Source organism: Callithrix jacchus, chromosome 13 (assembly GCF_049354715.1).
Source record: "Callithrix jacchus isolate 240 chromosome 13, calJac240_pri, whole genome shotgun sequence".
In the NCBI taxonomy this organism is placed as follows: domain Eukaryota; kingdom Metazoa; phylum Chordata; class Mammalia; order Primates; family Cebidae; genus Callithrix; species Callithrix jacchus.
Window position 1 is genome coordinate 44,981,715 of NC_133514.1, and position 25,177 is coordinate 45,006,891.

Genomic DNA, 25,177 nt, shown 5'->3' on the forward strand with positions numbered 1-25,177 from the left:
AACCCTCCTCTACCTCCTGGGTTCAAGTGATTCTCCTGCCTCAGCCTCCTGAGTAGCTGTGATTACAGGCATGCACCACCACGCCTGGCTAACTTTTGTAATTTTAGTAGAAACAGCGTTTCACCATGTTGTCCAGGCTGGTTTCCGACTCCTGACTTCAAGTGATCCACCCACCTTGGCCTCCCAAAGCGCTGGGATTACAGGCATGAGCTACCTACCGTGCCTGGCCTAATAGTTTAATCATCTTCATGTTTCCTTGTATGGATAGAGCCCACATGCTTTTATTTTCTCGGCTGTATCACATTGTATCACACAGCTGTCATATTCTGTGTTTAGTCTTCCCTGTTTTGAGTAAATTTGATTGTTTTGAAATTTTTGCTATTTTAATTTTAATAGCATTATTGGTGAGAATCTCAGCTATGGGGAACAGTGATCTCATTTACCTTCTCAAGTGTTTAATGAAAGCTGTCTCATCATTCCTGTTTTACTGATGAGGAAACTCTGCTGTCAGGGTTGAGCGTTTATAAGTAGAGCTGCTGAAAACTGTGATTTCTATTTGTATATTGTTAAAAAATTTTTAAATGTTTAATTACTTAATATAGAATGTGAGCCTTAATTTTATTTCAATATAATATCCAGTCATTCAAACAATTCTGCCAATGAAAATAAATTAATTGAGCCTTTTATTTGTTTTCAGTTTGGATGACTTTAATAATTGGATTTCTAAGGCCATAAGTTCTCGAGAAACTGATCGCCTCATCAATTCTGTAAGTTATGAGATGCATAGTGTGTTTTCCAGGTGGTTTTCTAAACTTGGAATTGATAGTTTCCAATTTAATCATTGTTGTCCAGTTTTATATTTATATGGAGGAAGGCCAGGTTGTAGGTTCTGCATTCCTAATAGAGAGCAGCCCTCTCTTCAGCTCCTGAGAAGGGCTCCATCCCTTCTTGGTTCAGTGACGTTGGAACTCTGGGGTCTATCAGAATACATGAGGTAAAGACATTTTTCATTTTGCAGGCGGCATTGTTGAATCGATCCAGTTAAGTAGAGAGTGTTAAGGTTAAAACAAAGGAATAAGAGACATCACTATTGATCTATAAATGCTGATGGCCTCCTCTAATGATTTAAATATGTCATTAAATTTGTGTTAATAAATTCAGGATCATTTATGGGGATGTTGGTGTCTGTGCATGTGCTAAGTGCACTTATGGACTAATTTATTTAGTGTCATTTATCAACGTGGCCACTGGCAAACTCAGTAACAGGCAGGAAAAGCTGATAAAGTAGAAAGCCAAACCTCTAGATGGGATCTTGACAAAAGCAAATCCAAGTATTGTTTAGAAAAACTTGTTTATTTTTTCAGTCAGGATGTTACTCTATCGCCCAGGCTAGAGTGCAGTGGTGTGTGGTCTGGCTCACTGGAGCCTCAACCTCCTGGGCTCAGGTGATCTTCCCACCTCAGCCTCCCAAGTAGCTGGGACTGCAGGTGTGTGCCACCACACCTGGCTAATTTTTGTATTTTTTGTAGAGATGGGGTTTCACCGTGTTTCCTAGGCTGGTCTCAAACTCTTGGGCTCAAGGGCTTTGCCTGCCTTGGCCTCCAAAAGTGCTGAGATCACAGTGTTGAGCCACCACACCTGCAGAAAATCTATTTTTAACTTTCTACTCTATTACTGTCTTTCCTAAATAAATCAAAAAATGAAATTTACTCCTTAGCATTATGAGTTGTCTTCTTTCTCCCTTTTTGTCTGAAGGAGCTGGGATCTCCCAGCAGGACAGACCCTCTCGATGGTGACGTCCAGCCAGCAGTGTGGCGTCCATCTGCCCTGCCGCTCCGCCTCCGCAGTGTGGACACCTTCAGGGGGTACGTGGGGCTCCCTATAGCACAGTGGGTGCAGGTAGTCGCAAAACTACGTAATTACACATAAACACACTTTTAGCTTTTAAGGACTTTTACATATCTTTTACTTTCTAGGCTAGGAAGGATTTCTTGGATGTAAAAGTCAAGTCAGCAGCCTCTCTAATCTGGAAGACCCATCATGATCCTCAGTGTCTATATTGACCAAGGAGAAGTGGATGAGGCCAGAGCCAGTGTCCACTTGGATATGCAGTCTGCTGAGTGAAGGGCATTTCATTTGGGCAGGTGGCTACAGTCTATACCTCATGTCCAGTCAGTAGCTTGATGGCTCAGAAGATGGACTAGTCTAGTGAGCAAACAGCAGCATGTGACAGAGGGAGGGCTGATCCTGCTTTGCTAGCAGAGAGACTCAAGTACCCATAGTACCCAGAGCGACCCTCATACCCATAGCCCTGGTGGAAGAACAAAGGCCAGGACTGAAATCCAAAAACAAAGTATAAAAACTGTATAGCTAAGAATGAATACACAGATATCAGCTCTTTTATTTCTACTGAAGCCTTCTGAATTCTAGTGACAACCCTATAACTTTGCCCTAGCCTCATCAAGCCTTGAGGATCCTGGCAGGTAGATTGGAAGCGTGTAGTAATAACGATATGGTCATAATGAAACTTGCTACCAATTTTGGAGTTCTCACAATGTGCCAGTCACTGTTCTAACTTGTCTTAATTTATTTAATCTCTTAGTAATCGTATGAGATACATATTTTTAATGTGCCCGATTCACATTAAAAGTAAAAGAAATTATACTGCTGAATGAAATAAGTTGCCCAAGGTCACTTAGGTAGCAAATAGGAAAGCCAGGGTTTGCTTTCAGGCACTTGAGTTCTAGAGTCTCCTAAATTACCCTGTTGACACCCAAGGTCAGCACCCTCAGCATTCTGCATAGTTAGCCTCAAACAGTAGCACATCCAGAATCTATTATTCTACCTTTCAGTTACCATTGCTATTTTTAGAGATAAGACGGTCACAGATAGACGGAAATAACATTTATTAAGTGACTAAAATGTGCCAGGCACTGGTTAGCTACTGTAAAATACATCATTCTCCTTAATAGGTATGTGTGGTTAGGGCATTTTCTCTCTTTTACAAGTGAGTTTACTGATGAGAACCTTGCCCAGGGTCTTATGGCTAATGACAGAAAAGGATCCAAGATTGTGATTCTGGGCTTGCTGATTCAGCTGGCTGTGTGCCTTCTATTAGAGTTCTTTAACCTGAGATGTCTAAATAATTAACACAAAACTGAGTTATCGGAAATATTTTCCTATGTTTTTAAAGTTACATAGTTTAAGAGTACGGTATAAACATTGGTTAAGATGTCACATGGCAGTGTTGGCAGTGAACTTTAGTGCATGGTCCTAATAGCACTGATTAGAAAATAATTGCTTCTTGGCCTTGATGTCTCATCTTGTGTAATAAACTGCTCAGTAGAATTGCATTGTTGCATGACTCTACCTTGTGAGTATAAATGTGTCTTCATTTCAGCTCTTCCTTTTCACATGGCAAACTCTGAAAGGCTTCTCTTTGTTGGCTTCTTCTAGGATTGCTCTCATACTCATGGTCTTCGTCAATTATGGAGGAGGAAAATACTGGTATTTCAAACATGCGAGTTGGAATGGTAAGATATTTCCTAAAAGTAATGTTGCTTATATACATCCTTGCAGGAAAATCACTCAGCATTCCCCGCAGAAGCTCCAGAAATGAGTCCGAGCAGCCTCCTCTGAGCCACTGAACTCCTGCCCTCGAGGGTGACCTGTAGATGATTCTGCGAGCCTGTTAGTTTTGTTCCTCCTTTTGTGTGCTGTGTATCTGTAAACCTTCACTGTAATAACAGACAAAGTTTCTGCTGTGTGACTGAGGGACTCTGCAGAATATGTTTTGGATTTGGTTGTAAATGAGCATGGTCATGTTCTAGATATGCCTTTTATTGCAGCCACCATGCTTTTGGTGGCTGCATCTTCTAGGACTTAATGGTCTTTTTTGAGATGGCATTGATCTAGGATTGGTCTGAGTGGTGGTGAATAATAGCTGTAGGTCTGGCTTGGTAGTTGTTTTATGAATGGATTAGTGCTTCTTAAATGTAACAGACTTGTCTCCTGTGTCTAGTTATGGTCATAGGAATTGTCCCAGCCAGGCCCAGTGCTCTTTTGCAGTCTCAAGGAAGAGTTTGTGGTTTATTTTCTTTTTTTTTTAAGGCAGAGGCTTACTCTGTAGCCCAGGCGAGATTGCAGTGGTGTGGTAATGGCTGACCACAGCCTCAAGTTCTAGGCTCAAGCAATCCTCCCACCTCAGCCTCCAGAGTAGCTGGGACTACAGGTGTGCGCCACCATCCCTGGCTAGTGTTTTAAAACAATTCTTAGTAGAGATTGTGTCTCACTCTGTCGCCCCAGGCTGGTCTCAAACTCCTGGACTCAAGCGACCTTCCTACCTCAGCCTCCCAAAGTGCTGGGATTACAGGTGTGAGCCATACCACACCTGGCCTATGAGTTTCCTTTTTTTTGTTTTTGAGACAGAGTTTCACTCTTGTCTCCCAGGCTGGAGTGCAGTGGCACGATTTTGACTCACTGCAACCTCCACCTCCCAGGTTCAAGCAATTATCCTGCCCCAGCCTCCTGAATAGCTGGGATTACAAGTGCCCGCCACCGTACCCGGCTAATTTCTGTGTTTTTAGTAGAGACTGGGCTTCACCACGTTGGCTTCACCACGTTGGCCAGGCTGGTCTCAAACTCATGACTGCAGATGATCTTCCTGCCTTGGCCCCTCAAAGTGTTGGGATTACAGGTGTGAGCCACCATGTCCGGCCCTGAGTTTACTTTCTATACCAGTGTGTAATGAAGTCCACACTAGATTTAGGAGATATTTGCATTCTAGAGTACTTTTGCTTATGCTTTGTACTTGTTCTGCAGGGCTGACGGTGGCTGACCTCGTGTTCCCATGGTGAGTTGGTGGTCTGCCCTCTTCTCTTCCACGGGTTGACTCCAGTCTCCTGTTTTTCAGATGATGCTGGAGGCTCTCTCTGAGACGGACCTGTGTAATGTGGTTAGGAAGTCCTTCTTACTAGCTACTTCTCATACTCAACACAGTGCCTACACGTGTGTGTATAAAAGAGTGATTTTGTAGGGAATATTGTTAACGTAGATACAATATCCTAGATCCTGAAATCTTGTAGGAAATTATAAATTCTGAACACATAGTTCAGTTCCATTAATCCTGAAAATAATTAGAAAATAATATTTCCTAAAGAAATACAATATATTGGTATCAATGAATGCTGATAGATATATAGGTGGGTAATGATAGTCATAAACTAAAATTAAAATAATAGTTGAGTAATTCAGTTCTGTCTGATAATTTGTGGTTTCTTATTCTTGTGAAGGGACATTACCTATGTGATGTGAAATTTGTATCTTTACTATGATGCATTGAGTGACATTGATCCCTCATTATTAGGTAGTACCAGCCTTATTATTATTTTTTACTTCAAATTTTAAATTTTTGTGGGTACACACATCAGGGTAAATGGGGTATCCCTTCCCTCAGGCATTTATCATTTTGTGTTATAAACTATCCAATTATAATTTTTTAGATATTTTAAATGTGTAGTAATTTATTGTTAACTGTAGTCACCCTGTTGTGCTATCAAATACTTGATCTTATTCATTCCATGCAGCTTTTGTTGGCAGTGCTTATCAGTATGTTTGTATTCATTAACCATCCCTCCTCCTCTCTTCCCTACTACCCTTCCTTTCGGGCATCCATCCTTCTATTCTCTATCACCCTGAGTTCAGTTTAGTTGTTTTAATTTTTAGCTCCCAAATAAGTGGAACATGTGAAGTTGGACTTCACATGGCTTATTTCACTTAACATAGTGTCTCAGTTTCATCCATGTTGTTGCAAATGACAGGATCTCATTCTTTTTCACGGCTGAATAGTACTCCACTGTGTATATGCACCACATTTTCTTTCTAAGTGTCTGTTGATGGATGTTTAGTTTGCTTCCAGATCTTGGCTATTGTGAATAGTGCTGCAATAAAAATGGTAGTATCTCTTCAATGTACTGATTTCCTTTCTTTTGCATCTATACCCAGCAGTGGGATTGCTGGATCATACAGTACCTCTATTGTTAGTTTTTGAGGAACGTCTAACCTGTTGTCCATGATGGTTGCACTAATTTCCATTCCCACCAACAGTGTACAGTGGTTCCCTTTTCCCTACATCCTCACCAGCATTTGTTGTTGCCTGTCTTTTGGATAAAAGCTATGTTAACTGGGGTAAGATGATATCTCATTGTAGCTTGCATTTCTCTGATGATCAGTGATGTTGAGCACCGTTTTATATACCTGTTTGCCATTTGTATGTTTTCTTTTGAGAAATGTCTGTTCAGATCTTTTGCCTTTTTTTTTATTTTTTATTTTTTTTGAGATGAAGTCTCGCTCTGTAGCCCAGGTGGGAGTGCATTGGTGTGATCTTGGCTCACCACAACCTCCACCTCCCAGGTTCAAGCAATTCTCTTGCCTCAGCCTCCCAAGTAGCTGGGATTACAGGTGTGTGCCACCACACCTAGCTAATTTTTGTATCTTTAGTAGAGATGAGGTTTCACCCTGTTGGCCAGGCTGGTCTTGAACTCCTGACCTCAGGTAATCCACCTGCCTTGGCCTCCCAAAGGGCTAGGATTACAAGGATGAGCCACCAAGCCCAGCCTTTTTTATCAATTTTTAATTGGATTATTAGATGTTTTTCCTATAGAGTTGTTTGAGCTCCTTTATGTTTTGGCTATTAATTGCTTGTCTGATGGGTAGTTTGCAGGTATTTTCTCCCATTCTGTGGGTTGTCTCTTCACTTTGTTGATTGCTCCTTTTCTCTGTGGAGGCTTTTTAATGTGATCCCATTTGTCCATTTTTGCTTTGGTTACTTGTGCTTCTGTAGAGTGTTAATCAAGAAATCTTTGCCTAGTCCATTGTCCTGGAGTGTTTCTCCAGTGTTTTCTCTTAGTAGTTTAATAGTTTGAGGTCTTAAATTTAAGTTTTTAATCCATTTTGATTTTATTTTTTTTTTTGAGACAGTCTCACTTTGTCACCCAGGCTGGAGTGCATATGGCTTGATCTCAGCTCACTGCAACCTCCACCTCCTGAGTTCAAGCGATTCTCCTGCCTCAGCCACCCAAGTAGCTGGGACTACAGGCGCGTGCCACCATGCTTGGCTAATCTTTTTTTTTTTTTGGTAGAGATGGGGTTTCACTGTGTTGGCCAGGATGGTCTCGATCTCCTGACCTTGTGATTTGCCCACCTTGGCCTCCCAAAGTGGTGGGATTACAGGCATGAGTTGCCGCACCCGGCTTGATTTGATTTTTTATATGGTGAGAGTTAGAGGTCTAGGTTCATTCTTCTTCATATGAATATCTGGTTTTCCAGCATAATTTTTTTTGAAGAGACTGTCTTTTCTCCAATGTGTGTTCTTGGCACTTTTGTCGAAATGAGTTCACTGTAGATACATGGTTTTATCCCTGAGTTCTCTATTCTGTTCCACTATTTATGTGCCTGTTTTTAAAGCCACTACCATGCTGTTTTCATTTCTATAGCTGTAGTATAATTTAAAGTCAGGTAATGTGATTCCTCCAGTTTTGTTCATCTTGCTCAGAATAACTTTGGCTCCTGTGGGTCTTTTAAGGTTCCATATAAATTTCAGCATTATTTTTTCTAGTTCAGTGAAGAATGTATTTTCATAGGGATTGCATTGAATCTGTAGATTGCTTTAGGGTGGACATTTTAACAATATTAATTTTTCTAATTTATGAACATGGAATTTCTTTCCATTTTTTGATGCCCTCTTCAATTTCTTTCATCAGTGGTTTATAGTTTTCATTGTAGAAATCCTTCACTTCTTTGGTTAAGTTAATTTTGAGGTACTTTATTTTATTTGTGACTATTGGAAATGGAATTACTTTCTTGATTTCTTTCTCAGATTTTTTGCTGTTGACATATGGGAATGCTATTGATTTTTGTATGTTGAGTTTGTATCCTGCAACTTTACTGAATTTGTTGATCAGTTGTAATAGTTTTCTGGTAGAGTCTAGGTTTTTCCAACTGTAAGATCATGTTACCTGCAAACAAGGATACTTTCACTTCTTTCTTTCCAACTTGGATGCCCCTTATTTGTTTCTCCTTTTTGACTGCTTTAGGTAGGACTTCCAGTATCATGTTGAATAATAGTGGTGAAAGGTAGACATCCTTGTCATGTTCCAAATCTGGGAGGAAAGGCTTTCAGTTTTTCCCGGAGACACCAAGGAATGCAGCAAAAGAGAACTTTCCTCTCTGTGATCCCTTGCCAAGTAATTAGAAAAATCAGTGTTCTACTTTTTGTTTGTAAAAGAGATAATTTAGTATGGTAAAAGAAAAGAAAGGAAAATGTGTATGTCTCAGACTAAATGGAGAGAAGAAAAGTAAACTTTCATTTTTCTTTCAGGTGCAGAAGTGTGTGTAGAAATGATTCAAATGTCTGTCTGTTTTTCAAGGGCTTTGAGGGCGTGCTAGTGAATGTCTAGTTGTTTGGAGACATTATTGTGGCATCATCATCATCATCATCATGAAATGGGAGAGTTGGCCTTGGAAATTCCATTTAATATTAAAGAAATTTTCTCCTAAGACAGGACTCAAAGATGTACTTTCAAAAACCTCCCAGCCCCATGGGGCTATGTTCTCACCTCTTCCTCTACTGTTAGCTCAGTATTATTTCAGTAATTGGCTACTTTAAACAAAGTATGGTTGTTTCTCTTATATAGTATATTGTAAAATGTTAATGACATACAGACAAAAACATTGGAAAGGCCACCTATTAATAACTGGATTATTTTTAGGTTTGTATTTATTATGGGAACTTCTGTTTTTCTATCAATGACTTCTATACTGCAACGGGGATGTTCAAAATTCAGATTGCTGGGGAAGATTGCATGGAGGAGTTTCCTGTTAATCTGCATAGGAATTATCATTGTGAATCCCAATTATTGCCTTGGTCCATGTAAGTACCTTTTCCTTCCGTCATGTATATTCAGGTCGAAATATGGAAACTATATGTTATAATCGGAAAAAAATGCAATTCCTCCATCTCAGGTGCCTGCAAATAGGGTAATTGTTAGGAAAGTATATACAATGGTTGTCTAACTGAGTATTATTATTATTACTATAAATTTTAGACCTGGGAGGAGCCTCTGAGACTACTCAAACCCATCTCTTGTACAAAGGAAAAGCCTGATGCCAAGAGTGATTGAAGGTTTTCTCTGGATCGTCTGAGTGCAGTGAGAGGCACAGCAGAGACCAGACCAGGCCACCTTGGTCTCTGACTTTGCCCCCTGCTATTTTGGTTTCATCAGCTTTCAATACTGTGCAGCAGTTCATGAATCCACCTTCGCTGGCACTTCTGGGTTTCTGGAAGGAGTGATCTCTTTGTCATTAGTCTGGTGGTATGCAGGGACAGGAGAGCTGAGGGAAGACTTGTGAGCCCACTGCTTTGACAGAATCAGAGTTGGGAGGGCACTAGTCACTGTCCTCAAGGGCCTTGCACTGTCATTTAGCAAAAGAGGACACAAATGTCTAGGCAATGGCCAAATGGATCCCTCAGGCAGTATCCACTTTTATAGGCACTAGCAAGAGGTGGAGGTCACTTCCAGGCGGTGTTTCACATGAAAGTGGACATGATGGCCAAGGCGGGTGGATTATGAGGTCAAGAGATCGAGACCATCCTGGTCAACATGGTGAAACCCCGTCTATACCAAAAATACAAAAAAAAAAAAAAAATTAGCTGGGCATGGTGGCACACACCCGTAGTCCCAGCTACTCGGGAGGTTGAGGCAGGAGAATTGCTTGAACCCAGGAGGCGGAGGTTGCGGTGAGCCGAGATTGTGCCATTGCACTTTAGCCTGGGTAACGAGAGCGAAACTCCGTCTCAAAAAAAAGGAAGTGGACATGATGGATCTCCAAAAAGTGAGCCACTGCTTCCAGTAGGCTTCATTTTAGAGTTTCTTACCAAGGTTTGTTCTTGCAGTGATACAGCCGGGTAACTGGTAGGGCAGGGAGGATCAGTTCGTGGCTTGTGTCGGGCCTGCAAGGTCATGGCGGATGTGCGAGTTGATTGCAAATTCCTAATAGGAAAGAGCTGGAGTCAGGTGCACTCCTGGCTTTATCCCCACACCTGAGTAAGATGCTTTGGTTCTTTTTTTTTTTTTGAGATGGAGTTTGGCTCTTGTACCCCAGGCTGGAGTGCAATGGCATGATCTTGGCTCACTGCAACTGCAACCTCCGCCTCCTGGGTTCAAGTCAGTCTCCTGCCTTAGCCTCCTGAGTAGCTGGGATTACAGGCGCCTGCCAGCATGCCTAGCTAATTTTTGCATTTTTAGTAGAGATGGGGTTTCACCATGTTGGCCAGGCTGGTCTCAAATTCCTGACCTCAGGTGATCTGCCTGCCTCGGCCTCCCAAAGTGCTGGGATTACAGGCATGAACCACCATGCTTGGCCGACGCTTTGGTTCTTTGCCCAGTCTCCCACCTGGCCAGCTTCCTGTTTTGAGTTTGAGTCATGTCCGTGTCCTTCCCTCTGTTAAGAGGGATTGACTGGTTTTTGGAAGCTGGGCTGAGCCCATGTCTCTTGACCATATGTATTTCTATGTCTAAGAGCTTAAAAAAGACTTACTTAGATGCAATACAGATATGTCTTCCCCTTTAGGAAACAAATAATGTTGTCCTGGGATGAGATGAGAGGTCTTGGCTAACACTTGGCTTAACTTTGTCTTCCGCAGTGTCCTGGGACAAGGTGCGCATTCCTGGTGTGCTTCAGCGCTTGGGAGTTACTTACTTCGTGGTTGCTGTGTTGGAGCTCCTCTTTGCTAAACCCGTGCCTGAACATTGTACTTCGGTGAGAAACCATGTTTTAATTAAAAAAAAAAAACTTTTTAAAATTAAAAATATGTATTGTATAGTGACACAGTCTCACTATGTTTTCCAGGCTGGTTTCGTATTCCTGGCCTTAAGTGATCCTCCCAGCTTTGGCCATCCAAAGGGTGGGGATTACATGGGAGCTACCATGCCTGGTCAGAAACTGTGTTCTTTTTGTTGTCGTTGTTGTTGATGCAGGGTCTTGCTGTGTTGCCCAGGCTGGAGTGCAGTGGTGCGATCTCAGCTCACTGAAGCCTCAATATCCCAGGCTCAAGTGATCCTCCCTCCTCAGTCTCCTGATTAGTTGAGACTACAGGAACGCACCACCATGCTTGGCTAATTGTGTTCATTTTTTTTTTAGAGACAAGGTCTCACCATGTTGCCCAGGCTGGTTTCAAACTCCTGGAGTCGGGTGATCTTCCCACCTTGGCCTCCTAAATTGCTGGAATTACAAGTGTGAACCACCATGCTCAGCCAAAACTGTTTTTTGTTGTTTTGTTGTTTTAAAAAAAGGGAGAACAAAGTGGGATATGGTTTTTAGAACTTTTAAAATTTCTGCATGGAATACTGTACTTCTGCTAATCGAATACATTCTGATTTCCACTTTAGTTATTTTAATTTAATCTTTATATCAATGTTTTTGTTATGGTAAAATATACATGGCATGAGATCTATCCTCTTAACAAATTTGTCAGCAGGCAGTAATTATATGCATTCTTATTTTTAGTTGATATGTAATAATTGTACATATTTATAAGGCTTGAAGTAATATTGTGATACCTGTGTATCATATAGTATGTAATGATCAAATCAGGGTAATTAGCATATTCATCACCTCACACAGTTATTATCATTTCTTTGTGTCAGGAACATGCAAAGTCCTCTCTGCTAGTTTCAAGTACATCCTTTTTTAATTTGTTTTTTGGAGACGGGATCTCACTCTGTCACCCAGGCTGGAGTGGAGGGGCGTGATCTCAACTCACTGTTGCCTTGACTCCCAGGCTCAAGTGATTCTCCCGCCTCAGCCTCTGGAGTAGCTGGGACTACAGGTGTGCACTACCATCTCCATCTAATGATTGTATTTATTGTAGAGACTAGGTTTCACCATGTTACCCAGGATGATCTTGAACTCCTGGGCTCAAGTGATTCACCCGCCTCAGCCTCCCAAAGTGCTGGGACTACAGGTGTGAGCCACCATACCTGGCCCCATTCTTGATGGTATTAAATAATACCACCAGCATCCAGTTTGCTGGTTCAGTCTCATGGGGAATTACTGCCATTTTTTCAGTTCCCTTGTAGCATAGCATACATATGTGTAAAATTCATGTAACATTTTGCTATTTACTCAAATGCGATAAAGTTTAGTTTTGAGGATGATCCCTGGGCAGGGTGTGGGAGAATGATGATATCATGCTTTTCTATTTGTATTGCTTCTTTATTGGAAGCATGTTAGAGTTTCATCGTGTTTGTGATTATTTCCTTTCTTACTATAAATTGTTGGGTGGAGTTTACCTAGCTGACAGTTAACTTCTTTCCCCCACCCACCATTAGTGGCAAAAATTCTATGGAAATGTTTAAAATCTTCCATTTGGAGTCCAATTCAACAATCAGTTAATAAAGCTGTGTTGTTTTCTAGCTTCTTTCAAGATATGTAACTAGCAAGTTCATCACTGAATCCCATGTTCTCTGGGTGCTTCCTGTAATGTTAGTTATCTATTTTGGGGGACATTTTAGTCATTGTTACTCGTTCCTCCTCTGCCCTTGTCCTCAGTGTAATGTGTCCCCTGGCTGTGGATTTCCTTAAGGTGAAGGAGAGGCGAGACGTGCATGAGTGAGCATGAAGCTTGATCAGCCATGGATATCAAAGCCGCCATTTTCAGCCCTTCTGTGGGACCTGAGGGTCCATGGAGGCACATCCAGGGCCATCACCATAGGGTGAGGGGTTCAGTGGGACACTAAGAGCAGGTGGGCTGCACCCTTTCTTCCTTTAACCACAGAGATCCAAAAGTTTGAATTTCATTTTATTTAAAAATTTTATTTTTAATTTTTAAATCACAGGTATATTGATGTATAAAACTCGCATGTTGAAAGTGTACAATTCGAAGATATTTGCCGTATTCAGAGTTGCGTAGCTGTCATCAGTCTGTAATTCCAGAAGGTTTTCCTTACCCTGTGAAGAACCCTGCACTCAGCACTGTCACTCCCCATACCTCACAACTCCCCCAGCCCCATGCAAGGCCAGTCTGCTTTCTGTCTCTATGCATGTACCTGTCCTAGCCAGTCCCTGTACATGAAGTCGTATAGTATGTGGCCTTTTGTGTCTGACTGCTTCCACTTCGTGAATTTTTTGAGGCTCATCCACGTTGTTGCTGTAAGATTTACTGCCAAGGTAAAATGAGGAAACTGAGGCAGGTATAAAAAAGTGAGAAGCCAATTAATTCAGCTCCTGGGCAACCTTCAGTGGTCCAAGAGGGGGCCAGAGAAGTTGCACCTGGCTGTTCAGGGCGTGGGGTTTTATGGGGAGTGCAGGCAATTGATTGGTTACTGGGGAAACAAAGAGAAGGCATTTCTATTGGCTGTTGAGGAGTAGGAAGTACATGGAGTTAAAGTAGGAAGTACATGAAACTAGCTGCTACTGGTAGGCAGGTGGGACTTTGGGTAAGTGGGCCTTGATTGACTACTGGGGAAACAAAGAGAAGGCATTTCTATTGGCTGTTGAGGAGCAGGAAGTACATGGAGTTAAAGTAGGAAGTATATGAAACTAGCTGCCATTGGTAGGCAGGCAGGACCTTGGGTACCCGTGGGCCTGCTGGGGGTGTATGGGGCAGGCTGTTGCTGGGCAGGGAACGGTGGGGCTTCTTTAAAAAAAATTTCTCTGTGGGGTTTTTTAACAGCGGGCTGGAGGTTGGATGCATAATTTAGTGCTGAGTGTGGGCTTGGGCATGGTATGCAGAGGCAGGTGCGGGGAAGTTTTGTGGGGAAGCCAGATAATGAGCTTGGGTGATGAGGCAGTTATCAGGTGCAGAGAGTGATGAATGTGTCCCTTTGACTCCCGGCAAGGCAACCGGCCTTACAGTGGCATGTATCAGCACTTCATTCCAAGACTGCTGAATTAGGTTCCTTTTAGGGATGCACCACATTTGCTCACCTGTTTATCACTTGATGGACATTTGACTTGTTTCCCCTTTTTAGCTGTTGTGAACAATGCTCCTGTGTCTATTTGTGTACAAGTTTTTGTGTGAACGTATGTTTTCAGTTCTCTTGGGCATAGGAATATAATTGTCTTTTGACTTCTTTTGAACAAGTGTTTTGCTGTGAGATTTCATAGAGAGAGAGCATCTGGAGAACCTAACTTGTAGTCAGTAAGTTTTTGTATTAGTGCCAAAAAGGCCAAGAAAATAGTCACCCGGAATTTCCCAAAGACGTGCTCAGTCCCCTTCTATTTGCATTGAGTTCATGCATGTTTTATTTTTCTGCCCCCACACAGGAGAGGAGCTGCCTTTCTCTTCGAGACATCACATCCAGCTGGCCCCAGTGGCTGCTCATTCTGGCACTGGAAGGCCTGTGGCTGGGCTTGACATTCCTCCTGCCAGTCCCTGGGTGCCCTACGTAAGCGAACCCCTGAGGGTCATCCCTTGTGGATGTCCTTTTCTGGACAGTAAGAGGTTCTGGGCTTATAGCTTTCATATGTCTCAAGTCAGAGGAATTCTCTTGCCCTTTTCTTCTTTCTTTGAGGCCTGCTTTGCGTGGGGAGAGGAGATTGGCATGTGTCCAGAGTGATTTCCCTGTGGGTGGTATGAGGGTCAGTTTGGATAGAAATCAGGTCTCCCACCTGCACAGTTTGGGAGCAGTTTGTTGGTGAGCATGCACTAGCCAGAGGGACATTTTAGCTGGTGCATGTTTGGGGCTCTCTTAATTGGGCTGCATACATAGCCTATATGCATCATGACCCCTTCTGAGGTTTTTTTTTTTTTAATTCCCTGTCCCTCTGTTTGCCCATCTGAGGTCTTGTCATTTACATATGTTTTTTGCCTTTCTAGTGGTTATCTTGGTCCTGGGGGCATTGGAGATTTTGGCAAGTATCCAAATTGTACTGGAGGAGCTGCGGGTTACATCGACCGCCTGCTGCTGGGAGACGATCACCTTTACCAGCACCCGTCTTCTGCTGTGAGTGAGACTCGAGTTCACTTAGAACTGAAAGCTCAGGCTTTCAGAAGTGAAGGAAAGCAGAAACAGCCAGCCAACTTTAAAACATGTCCATTTAATAAAACACACTGAGAACTGATGTTTATTTGAAAAGTTAACTAACTTAATGACTTTAGGGTTCACTATAAGGCAGTGTGTAAACATTATGTTGAATTTTAAAGTGAGAATGTGGAACTGGGCACAGTGGCTCACACCTGCATTCCCAGCTACTCAGGAGGCTGAGACCCAGGAGGCTGAGGCAGGAGGATTGCTTAAGCCCAGGAGTCTGAGACCAGCCTGAACAATAGTGAGACTCCATCTTTCTAAGGAAAAAAAAAGCAAGTGAGAACACATTGTGTAAATGATCATAGCACAGTGCTCTTCTGTATGTCAGATTTCCAGAATTGGATGAAGCAGTCCTTGCAGGGGTCAATTCCTGCTGGGGAATTAAGGAGGGAGGACGGTGCAGAAGAAGTTGAGCTGCACTGAACTCCAGCAAAGGCCCCAGCCAATCTCGGGCACCAGGGTGGTGCTGCAGAGTTGTTCTGAATTGAAGCAAGGGATTGGGCCCTTCCTACCCCTGGGTGATGTGGAAGGGCCCCAGCAAAAGGCTGACCCCTGGAGAGGCAGCTCTCTTTAGTCAGAGGCAGATCGAGAAGAGGCACCGTCTGAGAGCTGTGGTCATGAATACTTCCAGCAGCTGGTGGAATGAAAGCTTCTGGGCTGAAAGGGTGGGAGGGCTCTGTGGATGCATGACAGCACCTGCCACACTGTTCATTTCCAGAGGTCCAGTAAATTTCCAGTACAATTTCTGCAGTAACATTTATCTTATAATAAAAAAGAAAAATATTTAAAAATGTTATTTGCCTTAAAAGAAGATAGGAAGCCGTTGATGCTACAGTAGGGTTGACCAAAAAGAATAAACCTGGAAATTAGGAAGGTACTGTGCATTGCATTGGAAGCTGGGCAGGGAAGCTGGTCATGTCATCAGGACTTTGACCAGCACTGTTTACTGCCCTTGCTGCAATCACAGTGGCTGCTGGACTGGGGCTTGTCCCTGGGCATCTCTGTTCCGTGCTGAGTATCCACATCACACACTTTTTTAGCCAGAAGCATTCTGCCTGTAATCCCTGTAAGTCGGCAATGAATTTCTGCAGCAAAAACAGAAAACTGTGGCCTACTGGAGTGTACTCAGGTTTGTACTGGGTCTAGGAGCTGTTTGTGTGTGTTTTCGGGTCATTGAGTGAGAGCTGCCTTCTGCTTCTGTTTGTTAAGGTGCTTTACCACACTGAGGTTGCCTATGACCCTGAGGGCATCCTGGGCACCATCAACTCCATCCTGATGGCCTTTTTAGGAGTTCAGGTATTGGTTCATTTCATTAGGTTACTTTTTCTGACAATGTATGATGTTTTATTCGTCATCCATTTAAAAACCATTTCATTAAAATAATTGGAAGCATATTCTCTCCTGTGCTGTTAGTCTAATACATTCTGCTGTGTTTGACAGATTGTGCAGAACCAGAAGTTTCTGAAATTCAGCACATTCAAGTAATTAGATATAATTCTTATGTTCTCAAAAAATTCTTATTTATATGGCTTATCTTAGTATAGCAATTTCTGGATAAAAGATTTCCCTTGCCAAGGTGCGGGGGCTCATGCCTATAACTCCACACTTTGGGAAACCAAGGCAGGAGGATAGATTGTTTGAGTCCAGGAGTTTGAAACAAGGCTGGGCAACATAGACCCTGTCTCTACAAAACATTAAAAATATCAGCCAGGCACGATGGCATGCACCTGTAGTCCCAGCTGCTTGGGAGCTGAGGTAGGAGGATGACTTGAGTCCAGGAGGTTGAGGCTGCAGTGAGCCTTGATTGCACCACTGCACTCCTGCCTGGGCAACAGAGTGAGACCCTGACTCAAAAAAGAAAAAGATTTTCCTGATGGAGTTTGCAGAGTGTGTGGGTGTTGGTAACATTGGGAAGTCACTGTGCCATTTGTCACACTTCTTTCATGTACACTTGTATTAGTCTGTGTGTCCTGACGTAACAAAATACCTGAGACTGGGTAATTCATAAAGAACAGAAACACTGTAGGTTCATTTGTCTGGTGAGGGTCTGGTCTCTGTTCCCAAAGTGGCAACTCGATTGGGGTGTGTCCTTCAGAGGGGACAAATGCCATGTCCTCACAGGGTGTCCCCACCTGCTGGAAGGTGGAAGGGCAGAGACAGGACTCACTGCCTCAAGCCCTTTTCTAAGGCCATTCTTGAGGGTGGAGCCCTCGCACTGCAGTCACCTCCTGAGGCCACACCTTCTAATATTGCCACCTTGGTGATTAGGTTTCAACATAGGAAATGTGGAGGGGCAGATATCAGACCACAGCAACATTGTCATGGCTTCAGGACAGGTGAATTTCTACCAAAGTTAATACAGGTTATTCTTGGTTGATCTCACCTGCCATTTTGTTCAAGTTCTGAGTAGTTTTGATTTCGGTCCCCAAAATTCTCCTTGTTGATGTTTGAAACTCTTGTTTGAGGGGAGCTAACTGGGAAGGGAGAAGACTTTTGGAGAGCAGTGCCAGCAGAACTTTCTGTGGTGATGAAATATTTCTTCTTCTTGCTGTCTGGTGGGACATTCCCTAGCCAGGGTCACTGTTGAGCATTTGAGAAGCGTGATTGAGGAACTGAATTTTAAATTTTACCTGATGTAATTTTGAATTTAGATGGTCACTTGTGGCTAGTGGCCTGGCTGTTGGGTAGTGCAGACCTGAAGCATGCGCAGGTAACCCTGGACCACCTTGGGGCATGGGGCACTGGCCGCTGTGCAGTGCAAAATCCACAGAGGACTTTTGACTCCCCAAAACTTAAATGATAATAGCCTGCTGTTGACCCAAAGCCTTACCAATAACATTGACAGTTGATGTGCACATATTTTATATAAATATTATACACTGTATTTTTACAATAAAGTAAGCTTAAGGAAAGAAAATGGTATTAAGAAAGCCATAAGGAAGAGAAAATCTATGTCCTATTCATTAAGTGGGAGTGGATCATCATGAAGGTCTGCATCCTCATCAGGAGGAGGAGAAAGAGGAGGAGGAGGAGGAGGGGTGGAGAAGGAGGGAGATACAGGGGTGGAGGAAGAGGGGGTGGAGGAGAAGGAAGAGGAGGATGTGGAGGAGGAGGAGAATGTGGAGGAGGGGGATGAGGGGTGGAGAAGGAGAGGGACAGAGGAAGAGGAGGAAGGAGTGGGAGGGTGGAGGAGAAGGAGGGGCTGGAGGAGGAGGAGGGGGGACTGGAGGAGGAGGAAGGAGGTGGAAGAGGAGGGTATGAAGGAGGAGAAGGAAGATGAGGAGGAGGGGGTGGAGAAGGAGGAAGGGGTGGAGGAAGAGAAAGGGGTAGAGGAGAAGGAAGAGGGTGTGGAGGAGGAAAAAGGGTGTGAAGGAGGAGGAGGGGGTGGAGGAGGAAGAGGGTAGAAGAGAAGGAAGAGGGTATGGAGGAGAAGGAAGGTATGGAGGAAGAGGGGTAGAGGAGGTGGGTGTGAAGGAGAGGGAGGGTGTGGAGGAGGAGGAGGGTGTGGAGGAGAGGGAGGGTGTGGAGGAGGAGGAGGGTGTGGTGGAGGAGGGGGAGGGTGTGGAGGAGGGGGAGGGTGTGGAGGAGGATGGTGAGGAGGAGGAGGGTGTGGAGGAGGAGGATGTGGAGGAGGAGAGGGTGTGGAGGAGGAGGAGTGGGTGTGGAGGAGGAGGAGGGTGTGGAGAAAAGGGAGGGTGTGGAGGAGGGGGAGGGTGTGGAGGAGGAGGAGGCTGTGGAGGAGGAGGAGAGGGTGTGGAGGAGGAGGAGGAGGGTGTGGAGGAGGAGGGTGTGGGGGAGGAGGAGAGGGTGTGGGGGAGAGGGACAGTGTGGAGGAGGAGGAGGAGGGTGTGGAGGAAGAGGGTATGGAGGAGGAGCTTGTGTAGGAGAAGGGGGTAGAGGAAAAGGAGGGCATGGAGGAGGAGGAAGGTGTGGAGGAGGAGGATGTGGAGGAGGGAGGAGCATGTGTAGGAGGAGAAGGAGGTAGAGGAAAAGGAGGGTGTGGAGGAGGAGGTGTGTGGAGGAGGAGGAGGGTGTGGAGGAGGAGGAGGGTGTGGAGGAGGAGAAAGGGGTAGAGGAAAAGGAGGAGGGGGTGTGGAGGAGGAGGAGGAATCAGTCTTGGTGTCTCATGGGTAGCAGAGGCGGAAGAAAATCTGAATATAAGTGGATCCATGCGCTTCAAACCTGTGTTGTTCAAGGATCAGCTGTACATTTTGGTGATTCAATAATTTTGTATTTAGAAGTAGTATCTTTATCTGTATAGCCCTTTCTAGTTGATATTGTGCTTTTCTGTATATTCATGTAATCCCTACATACACTGCCTAGGTGTATCTGTGCTCCTGGCATGGTCGGTCCAGTGGGGAGGCTAGGAGAGCAGACCTGGAGCCATGTTCCCTGGGTTTGTGTCCAGCTCTGCCACTTCCTAGCTGGGTGGCCTCGGGCATCTGGCTGACCCCCTCTGTGCTTCAACAGCACCTACTTCAGAAAGGCATTTTGAGGATTGAATAAGTTAATTTGTGTAAAGTTCTAAACTGGCACATAAAAAACATTCATTAATATTAGCTGTTACTATAAATTATTTTTAAAGCTTCTTATCCTTTGATATTTTCAAAATTTAATTACTAATTTCAGAGGGATTGTATGCAAAGTCCATATTTCACTGTTTTTAAATGTTTCCCTGCCTCTGGTTCCACCCTGTCCCAGTCCCTCTTCCAAGTGCTGCCCAGACTGGGGTACTGAGCAGGCAGGCCGGTCTGAGGGGACCCTTGTCACCTTTGGGGAAAATTCCCCATGGGCCCTGCCTAGAAGTGGGAGCCACAGAGCCTGCCTGTGCACCCCCTCTCCTCCTCATGCCTGGGCTTCTGCGTTGCCTGCAGGACCTGAGACATGGCTGGCTCCTTCTCTCTGATGCCTCCTCCTCCTTCCCAGGGAGGGCCTTCCTCTCTGGTTCCACGCTCCTCCCTCAGCCTCCACTAGTCAAAGGCAGGGGTGATGTTTCTCTCCTGCCTGTAACCTCAGCACCTAGTAGCACACCCAGCAAGGGAATCTTTGTGTCTCGTAATTAAGACAGTGGATGAATATGAAATAAAAATATCCGTTCGGCAATTCTTTTGGTCACACCATGTTTTCTCCTGCAGGCAGGAAAAATACTATTGTATTACAGGGCTCGGACCAAAGACATCCTCATTCGATTCACTGCTTGGTGCTGTATTCTTGTAAGTAAGCAGTGTCCCTCACTAAAATTCCTTTCCTCTTGACATGTATAGAGGAATAGCATGTTTAGCAACACTGGGATAGCCATTGTCACCACATGGCAGCAGGCACCATTTTCTTCACTTGAAAAACAGAGGAGAGGTGTATATCTTTCCACCTAAATGCACAGACTTAGTTTCTTAGGAAAATGTCTTTATAAATAAGATAGTGTTAGCCATGAGACAGCCAGGAATGCCTGAATAAATGTGAGGTATGGGCTCTGTGTGAAGGGCCGTATCAGAGAGATTGGGCGAATCTGACCAGGTTGCAGACATCAACTTCCACATTATGCAGGAAAGAGAGTTTTGCAAGGCTGACTCTCTGTGCATTTCACCCTGACCGCGGCCATGATCCTCTTTGGAGACACTGTCATTTAATCAATACGCTTACCATCTTCAACTCAGTAGAATGCGCAAGAGATTTTGGGAGAATATTTTTTAGTTCATACATTTTAAAAATATGTTTCCAGTTAGAAGAGAAAATTACAAAGCACAATTTTGAACCCTCTCTACGTGATTAAATAACTAATATATATGGGTGTTGAAACACAAGTGTTTTTTGAGATAATAATATAAAATGTTAACATCCTTCTCTTCCCCATTATAGGGGCTCATTTCTGTTGCTCTGACAAAAGTTTCTGAAAATGAAGGCTTTATTCCAGTAAACAAAAATCTCTGGTATGTATGAAAAAGCCTGATGTTTTATGTTTGTTATGGATGATTGTTCATGTTGCAGTTGGATGAGCTCTGCATGAGCACTGAAACACCTCCTTTGTCCCTCCCAGGTCCCTTTCATATGTCACCACGCTCAGTTCTTTTGCCTTCTTCATCCTGCTGGTTCTGTACCCGGTTGTGGATGTGAAGGGGCTGTGGACGGGAACCCCATTCTTTTATCCAGGTAAGTTACCAACCCCAAACAGAATTGGTGATAGTGACCAGGGGGACAGGTGTAGGGAGCTCTGGAGCCTCCTTGGTGCTGGAATCTTGAGCCACTGCCCTGGCAGGAGGTGTCCAAGAGCCAGGCTGAGGAAGGAAGCGGCAGGGGCCACATTGTCCCAGGTCACACCAGACATCACTGACCTGCTCCAAAGCAGTCCACCCTGTTTTCACCCACGTATGTCGTGGAGTCCTATGACAGTTTGTGACTCCACCTGTTTCTTCAGGCTATACCAAATTGTGGAAGAGTAGAAATGATTTGGGGCACATTATTCAGTTTCTGGTTCTTAATAATGAGGTTATGCTTGCTTTCTTAATATAAATCCACTACCTTAGAGATTGTGCATTAGAAGAAATATCAAGAGGTGATTCCAAGGGAGACATGGAATGATTTAGATGCAGTTCCAGCTAAGGACTAAGAGACAGACCAGATCATTTCAATGCCTCATTTCAGCCCCTTGATTCTAGGAATAGTTACATTCTTTGGACCTCAGGTTTTCTGCCTAGAAAATACAAGTTATTAATAATAATTTTAGGTTTCCTTTCAGATTTAGTATTCAAGAATTGCACTGCTATAAAGTGAATATTTTCTAATAACTTTTTTTTTTTTTGAGACAGAATCTTGCTCTGTTGCCCAGGCTGGAATGCAGTGGTGCGATCTCGGCTCACTGCAACCTCCACCTCCTGGGTTGAAGTGATTCTTGTGGCTCAGCCTCCCAAGAAGCTGGGATTACAGGTGCATGCCACTACCCCCGGCTAATTTTGTATTTTTAGTAGGGACGGGGTTTCACCATGTTGGCCAGGCTGGTCTTGAACTCCTAGCCTTAAGTGATCCACCCACAATTTTGGCCTCCCAAATTGCTGGGATTACAGTCGTGAGCCACTGCACCAGGCCTTCTAATAATTTTTGATACAGTTTACACTTAAATACCTAAGATATGCATCACTTATTTTTCACAGTAGCCAATAAGGGAAATGCATGCTTTCTGTTTTTCCATTGAACTGGTTTCAAGAATTAAATAGATGATCAGATGTGACTCCTCTGTGAGAAACATGATCTTCTGTATGTCTCTCTTCTTAAGGAATGAATTCTATTCTGGTGTATGTTGGCCATGAAGTGTTTGAGAACTACTTCCCCTTTCAGTGGAAGCTGGAGGACAACCAGTCCCACAGGGAGCATCTGACTCAAAACATTACTGCCACTGCCCTCTGGGTGCTCATTGCCTACATCCTCTATAGAAAGAAGATTTTTTGGAAAATCTGATGGCTCCTGCTGACACTGCTGCTGGAGGACTCTAGTGGGCCTGCAGGGAGGACGAAGCAGGCTTTGTTAAAGGGAAACATTCATTAGGAAATTGACTGGCTGTGTGTTTACAGAATATGGGGGAAAACGCTGATGTCCTCAAACTGGTTAACTGTGACATGGCTCTCCAGGACTCTGCCTGTGTATTTGTGACTTACAGATTTGAAATGTAATTGTGTTTTTCTCCATCTTCTGTGGAAATGAATGTATTTGGACCTTCATTCTGAGGAGATTGGCTTTAACTCTCCAAAAGGGAATTGCCATGGGTGTTTTTCTTCCATGTTGGATGAAACAATCCGAGATCTGCTTCTTGCTGACCTTATTTCCCTGCAAACTTCCTTTCCACACATATGCACATACCAACATGAAATGCCATCACTCCTGCTGCGGCTGCTATGAAGCTTACTGGATGTGATGTGTCATAACTTAGTCTATTTTTTGATTCAATGCAGCTTAATGTTTCCAGAAAGCCAAAGTAATTTTCTTTTCAGATATGCAATTCTTTGGTGAGTCCAAAAAATGTCTAGCACAAGCCATTTTTTCTTATCCTCTTTCAGAAAGTTAAAATATAGATGTATTATCCCCAACCCCTCTTGCCTATCTGTCTGTTCATCTGTCTTCTTTCCTCCCCATCTCTCTGTGCATCTGGATGGCAGCCATGGGCCATGGGAGTGGCTGTGGGGAGGGCAGGCACTGCCCATGCCTGTGGGTCTAGCTGAGCCATCCCTGCTGTGTGAGGTGCTGGGCAAGACCCTTGGCCAGCCTGGGTCTTGGCTTCCTCATCTGTGAAGTCACAGGATGGGGATGACTCTCAGTTTCCTTCCAGCTCTTAGACATGATGAGGTGACAGACATTGGTAGCTTATCTGAAATCTTCAGAAAAAAAGTTTTATTACAGAAAACTCTTCAAAATAAATGATAATGAAAACTTTTAAAAACTCTCATTGGAGTAAGCCTTTTCAAGATACCCCTCCACAATGGAGGCAGCGTTCCTGCTTGTCATCACATAGCCATAGCCAAAGACATTGTTTCTTAGGCGTGAAATCGGGGACACAGAGACACACAGCACTGTTGGTGGGAGGCGTCATCACCCTCCTGAGTGTTCTGTGGGGATGTCCTCTGTGAGAAACATGTGGTCACAGGGTTGTGCTTTACCCACCCTTCTCTAGTGAGATGGGCCTTAGCCTGTGCTGCTGCTTTCACCCTCGTCTCTGCACGGCAGCCTTCTGTCTGTTTCTGGCTCTGCCCTGTGCCCTGAACTCTCATCCAACTTGTACCTGTCTACTGGACCCCTCCACCTGGAGGCCAGCCCTCATCTCAGCCTCAGCCCTACCCTCCTCTCCTCAAACACAAAGCGTTTCCTCTTAGGTTTCCCTGGCTTTAGGAATGGATCATGCATCTCTAGGTATAAACCTGCTGTCATCTTTCCGCCCGCCTCACCTCTGCCAGATCTCCCCAGTTCTGTCTCCGTCTTCCACCTGCAGCTACTCTGTTCTCATTGTCACTGCCACATCACTCAAGTCCAGACCCTTGTCATCATTTTCAAACCAGCCTCCTTCCCTTGTCCCTGACTTCTTAAAACCACCTGTCCATTGCCACCAGATTAAGCTTTCTCCAGCCAGATCACCTCTCTTTGAGAAACCGCCATTGAAATGGAAACACCTTTGCCTGGCACACATACTCACCTTCTTTATTCCCACACATCTTTCCAGCCTCCCCTCCCCTCCCCTCCTATTCTAAATTCAGCCCAGTGGGGCTTTTCCTGCCTCCATCACATCACAGAAGTACCTCCTGCTTCTGGTTTCAATTAGAGCCTTCCTGGATTGCATTTTCCTCTGATTTTTTTCCTGTCTACATTTGATCTATTGTTTTAAACCCCTTACTTCTGAGGTACCTTCTCTAATCTCTTAGTCTTGTCCCCAAATAGTGTTTTCTTTCTCTGGGGTCTTGTAATGTTATCAATCTCACAGCATTTAGTGCTTTTTGGCTGGTGTGACTTTTATTTGTGTGCATGTGCAATTTCTAATTTCCCACGCTAGACTGTGAGCTTCCTAAGGCAAGAATCATGCCTTGTTCGTTTGTGTATTACTCTTGGCGCCAAACAGTGCCTTGTACATTGCAGGCACTAAATAAACATTTTTAAAGCAAAGTGATGTGGATTTTCAAAATAAATATTTAAGTGCTGTAAGATGAGCATGTGTCCAGGGTGTCCATGAGAACATTCGTGGGGCTGTGGGGACAGTTGTTCCTCCTTCTGCCACCCTTTCCTTGCAGTGAGTCACTGTGGATGGTCCCATTTGTATCATCCCAAAGTTGAGCAGGGAAAGCTGAGTGGGGCCTCTCCAGGTGAGTTTTCTAGAAGCATTTCTCAAACTGGGTGTTACATCAACTAGGGTGTCTTGAGCTGTAAGAAAGTAACTCCAGGAGGAAAAAGAAGATGGCGCGGTAGGAGCAAATCAGGATCGTAGCTCTCAGTGAAGATGCAGAGGGTGAGTGCAATCTGCAATTCCAGACGGATCTTTGTTGCCCACAGAACGGGGAAATTCCCAGGTGTAGGAGAGACACGGGACACCAGCACAGCTGTTTTGGCTTGTGCGGCTG

General features: G+C 44.1%; 1 protein-coding gene and 1 pseudogene across 5 annotated transcripts in view; both read left to right on the forward strand.

Moving 5' to 3' along the window:
- Positions 1 to 24,769, forward strand: part of HGSNAT (heparan-alpha-glucosaminide N-acetyltransferase) — a 73,593-nt gene extending 48,824 nt beyond the window's left edge. For all 5 annotated transcript variants that reach the window (XM_078347658.1, XM_078347657.1, XM_078347659.1 and 2 more), the window contains 13 exons: positions 698 to 767; positions 1,756 to 1,865; positions 3,457 to 3,533; positions 4,822 to 4,852; positions 8,769 to 8,929; positions 10,703 to 10,818; positions 14,326 to 14,447; positions 14,879 to 15,005; positions 16,299 to 16,385; positions 20,225 to 20,302; positions 20,946 to 21,016; positions 21,124 to 21,236; positions 22,357 to 24,769. In XM_078347658.1, the coding sequence (XP_078203784.1) occupies positions 698 to 767; positions 1,756 to 1,865; positions 3,457 to 3,533; positions 4,822 to 4,852; positions 8,769 to 8,929; positions 10,703 to 10,818; positions 14,326 to 14,447; positions 14,879 to 15,005; positions 16,299 to 16,385; positions 20,225 to 20,302; positions 20,946 to 21,016; positions 21,124 to 21,236; positions 22,357 to 22,538 (1,345 nt within the window). In that variant the 3' untranslated portion in view covers positions 22,539 to 24,769. The remainder of the gene's footprint in view (positions 1 to 697; positions 768 to 1,755; positions 1,866 to 3,456; positions 3,534 to 4,821; positions 4,853 to 8,768; positions 8,930 to 10,702; positions 10,819 to 14,325; positions 14,448 to 14,878; positions 15,006 to 16,298; positions 16,386 to 20,224; positions 20,303 to 20,945; positions 21,017 to 21,123; positions 21,237 to 22,356) is intronic.
- Positions 23,658 to 24,387, forward strand: LOC103790660 (uncharacterized; annotated as a pseudogene).
- Positions 24,770 to 25,177: the final 408 nt, after the last annotated feature.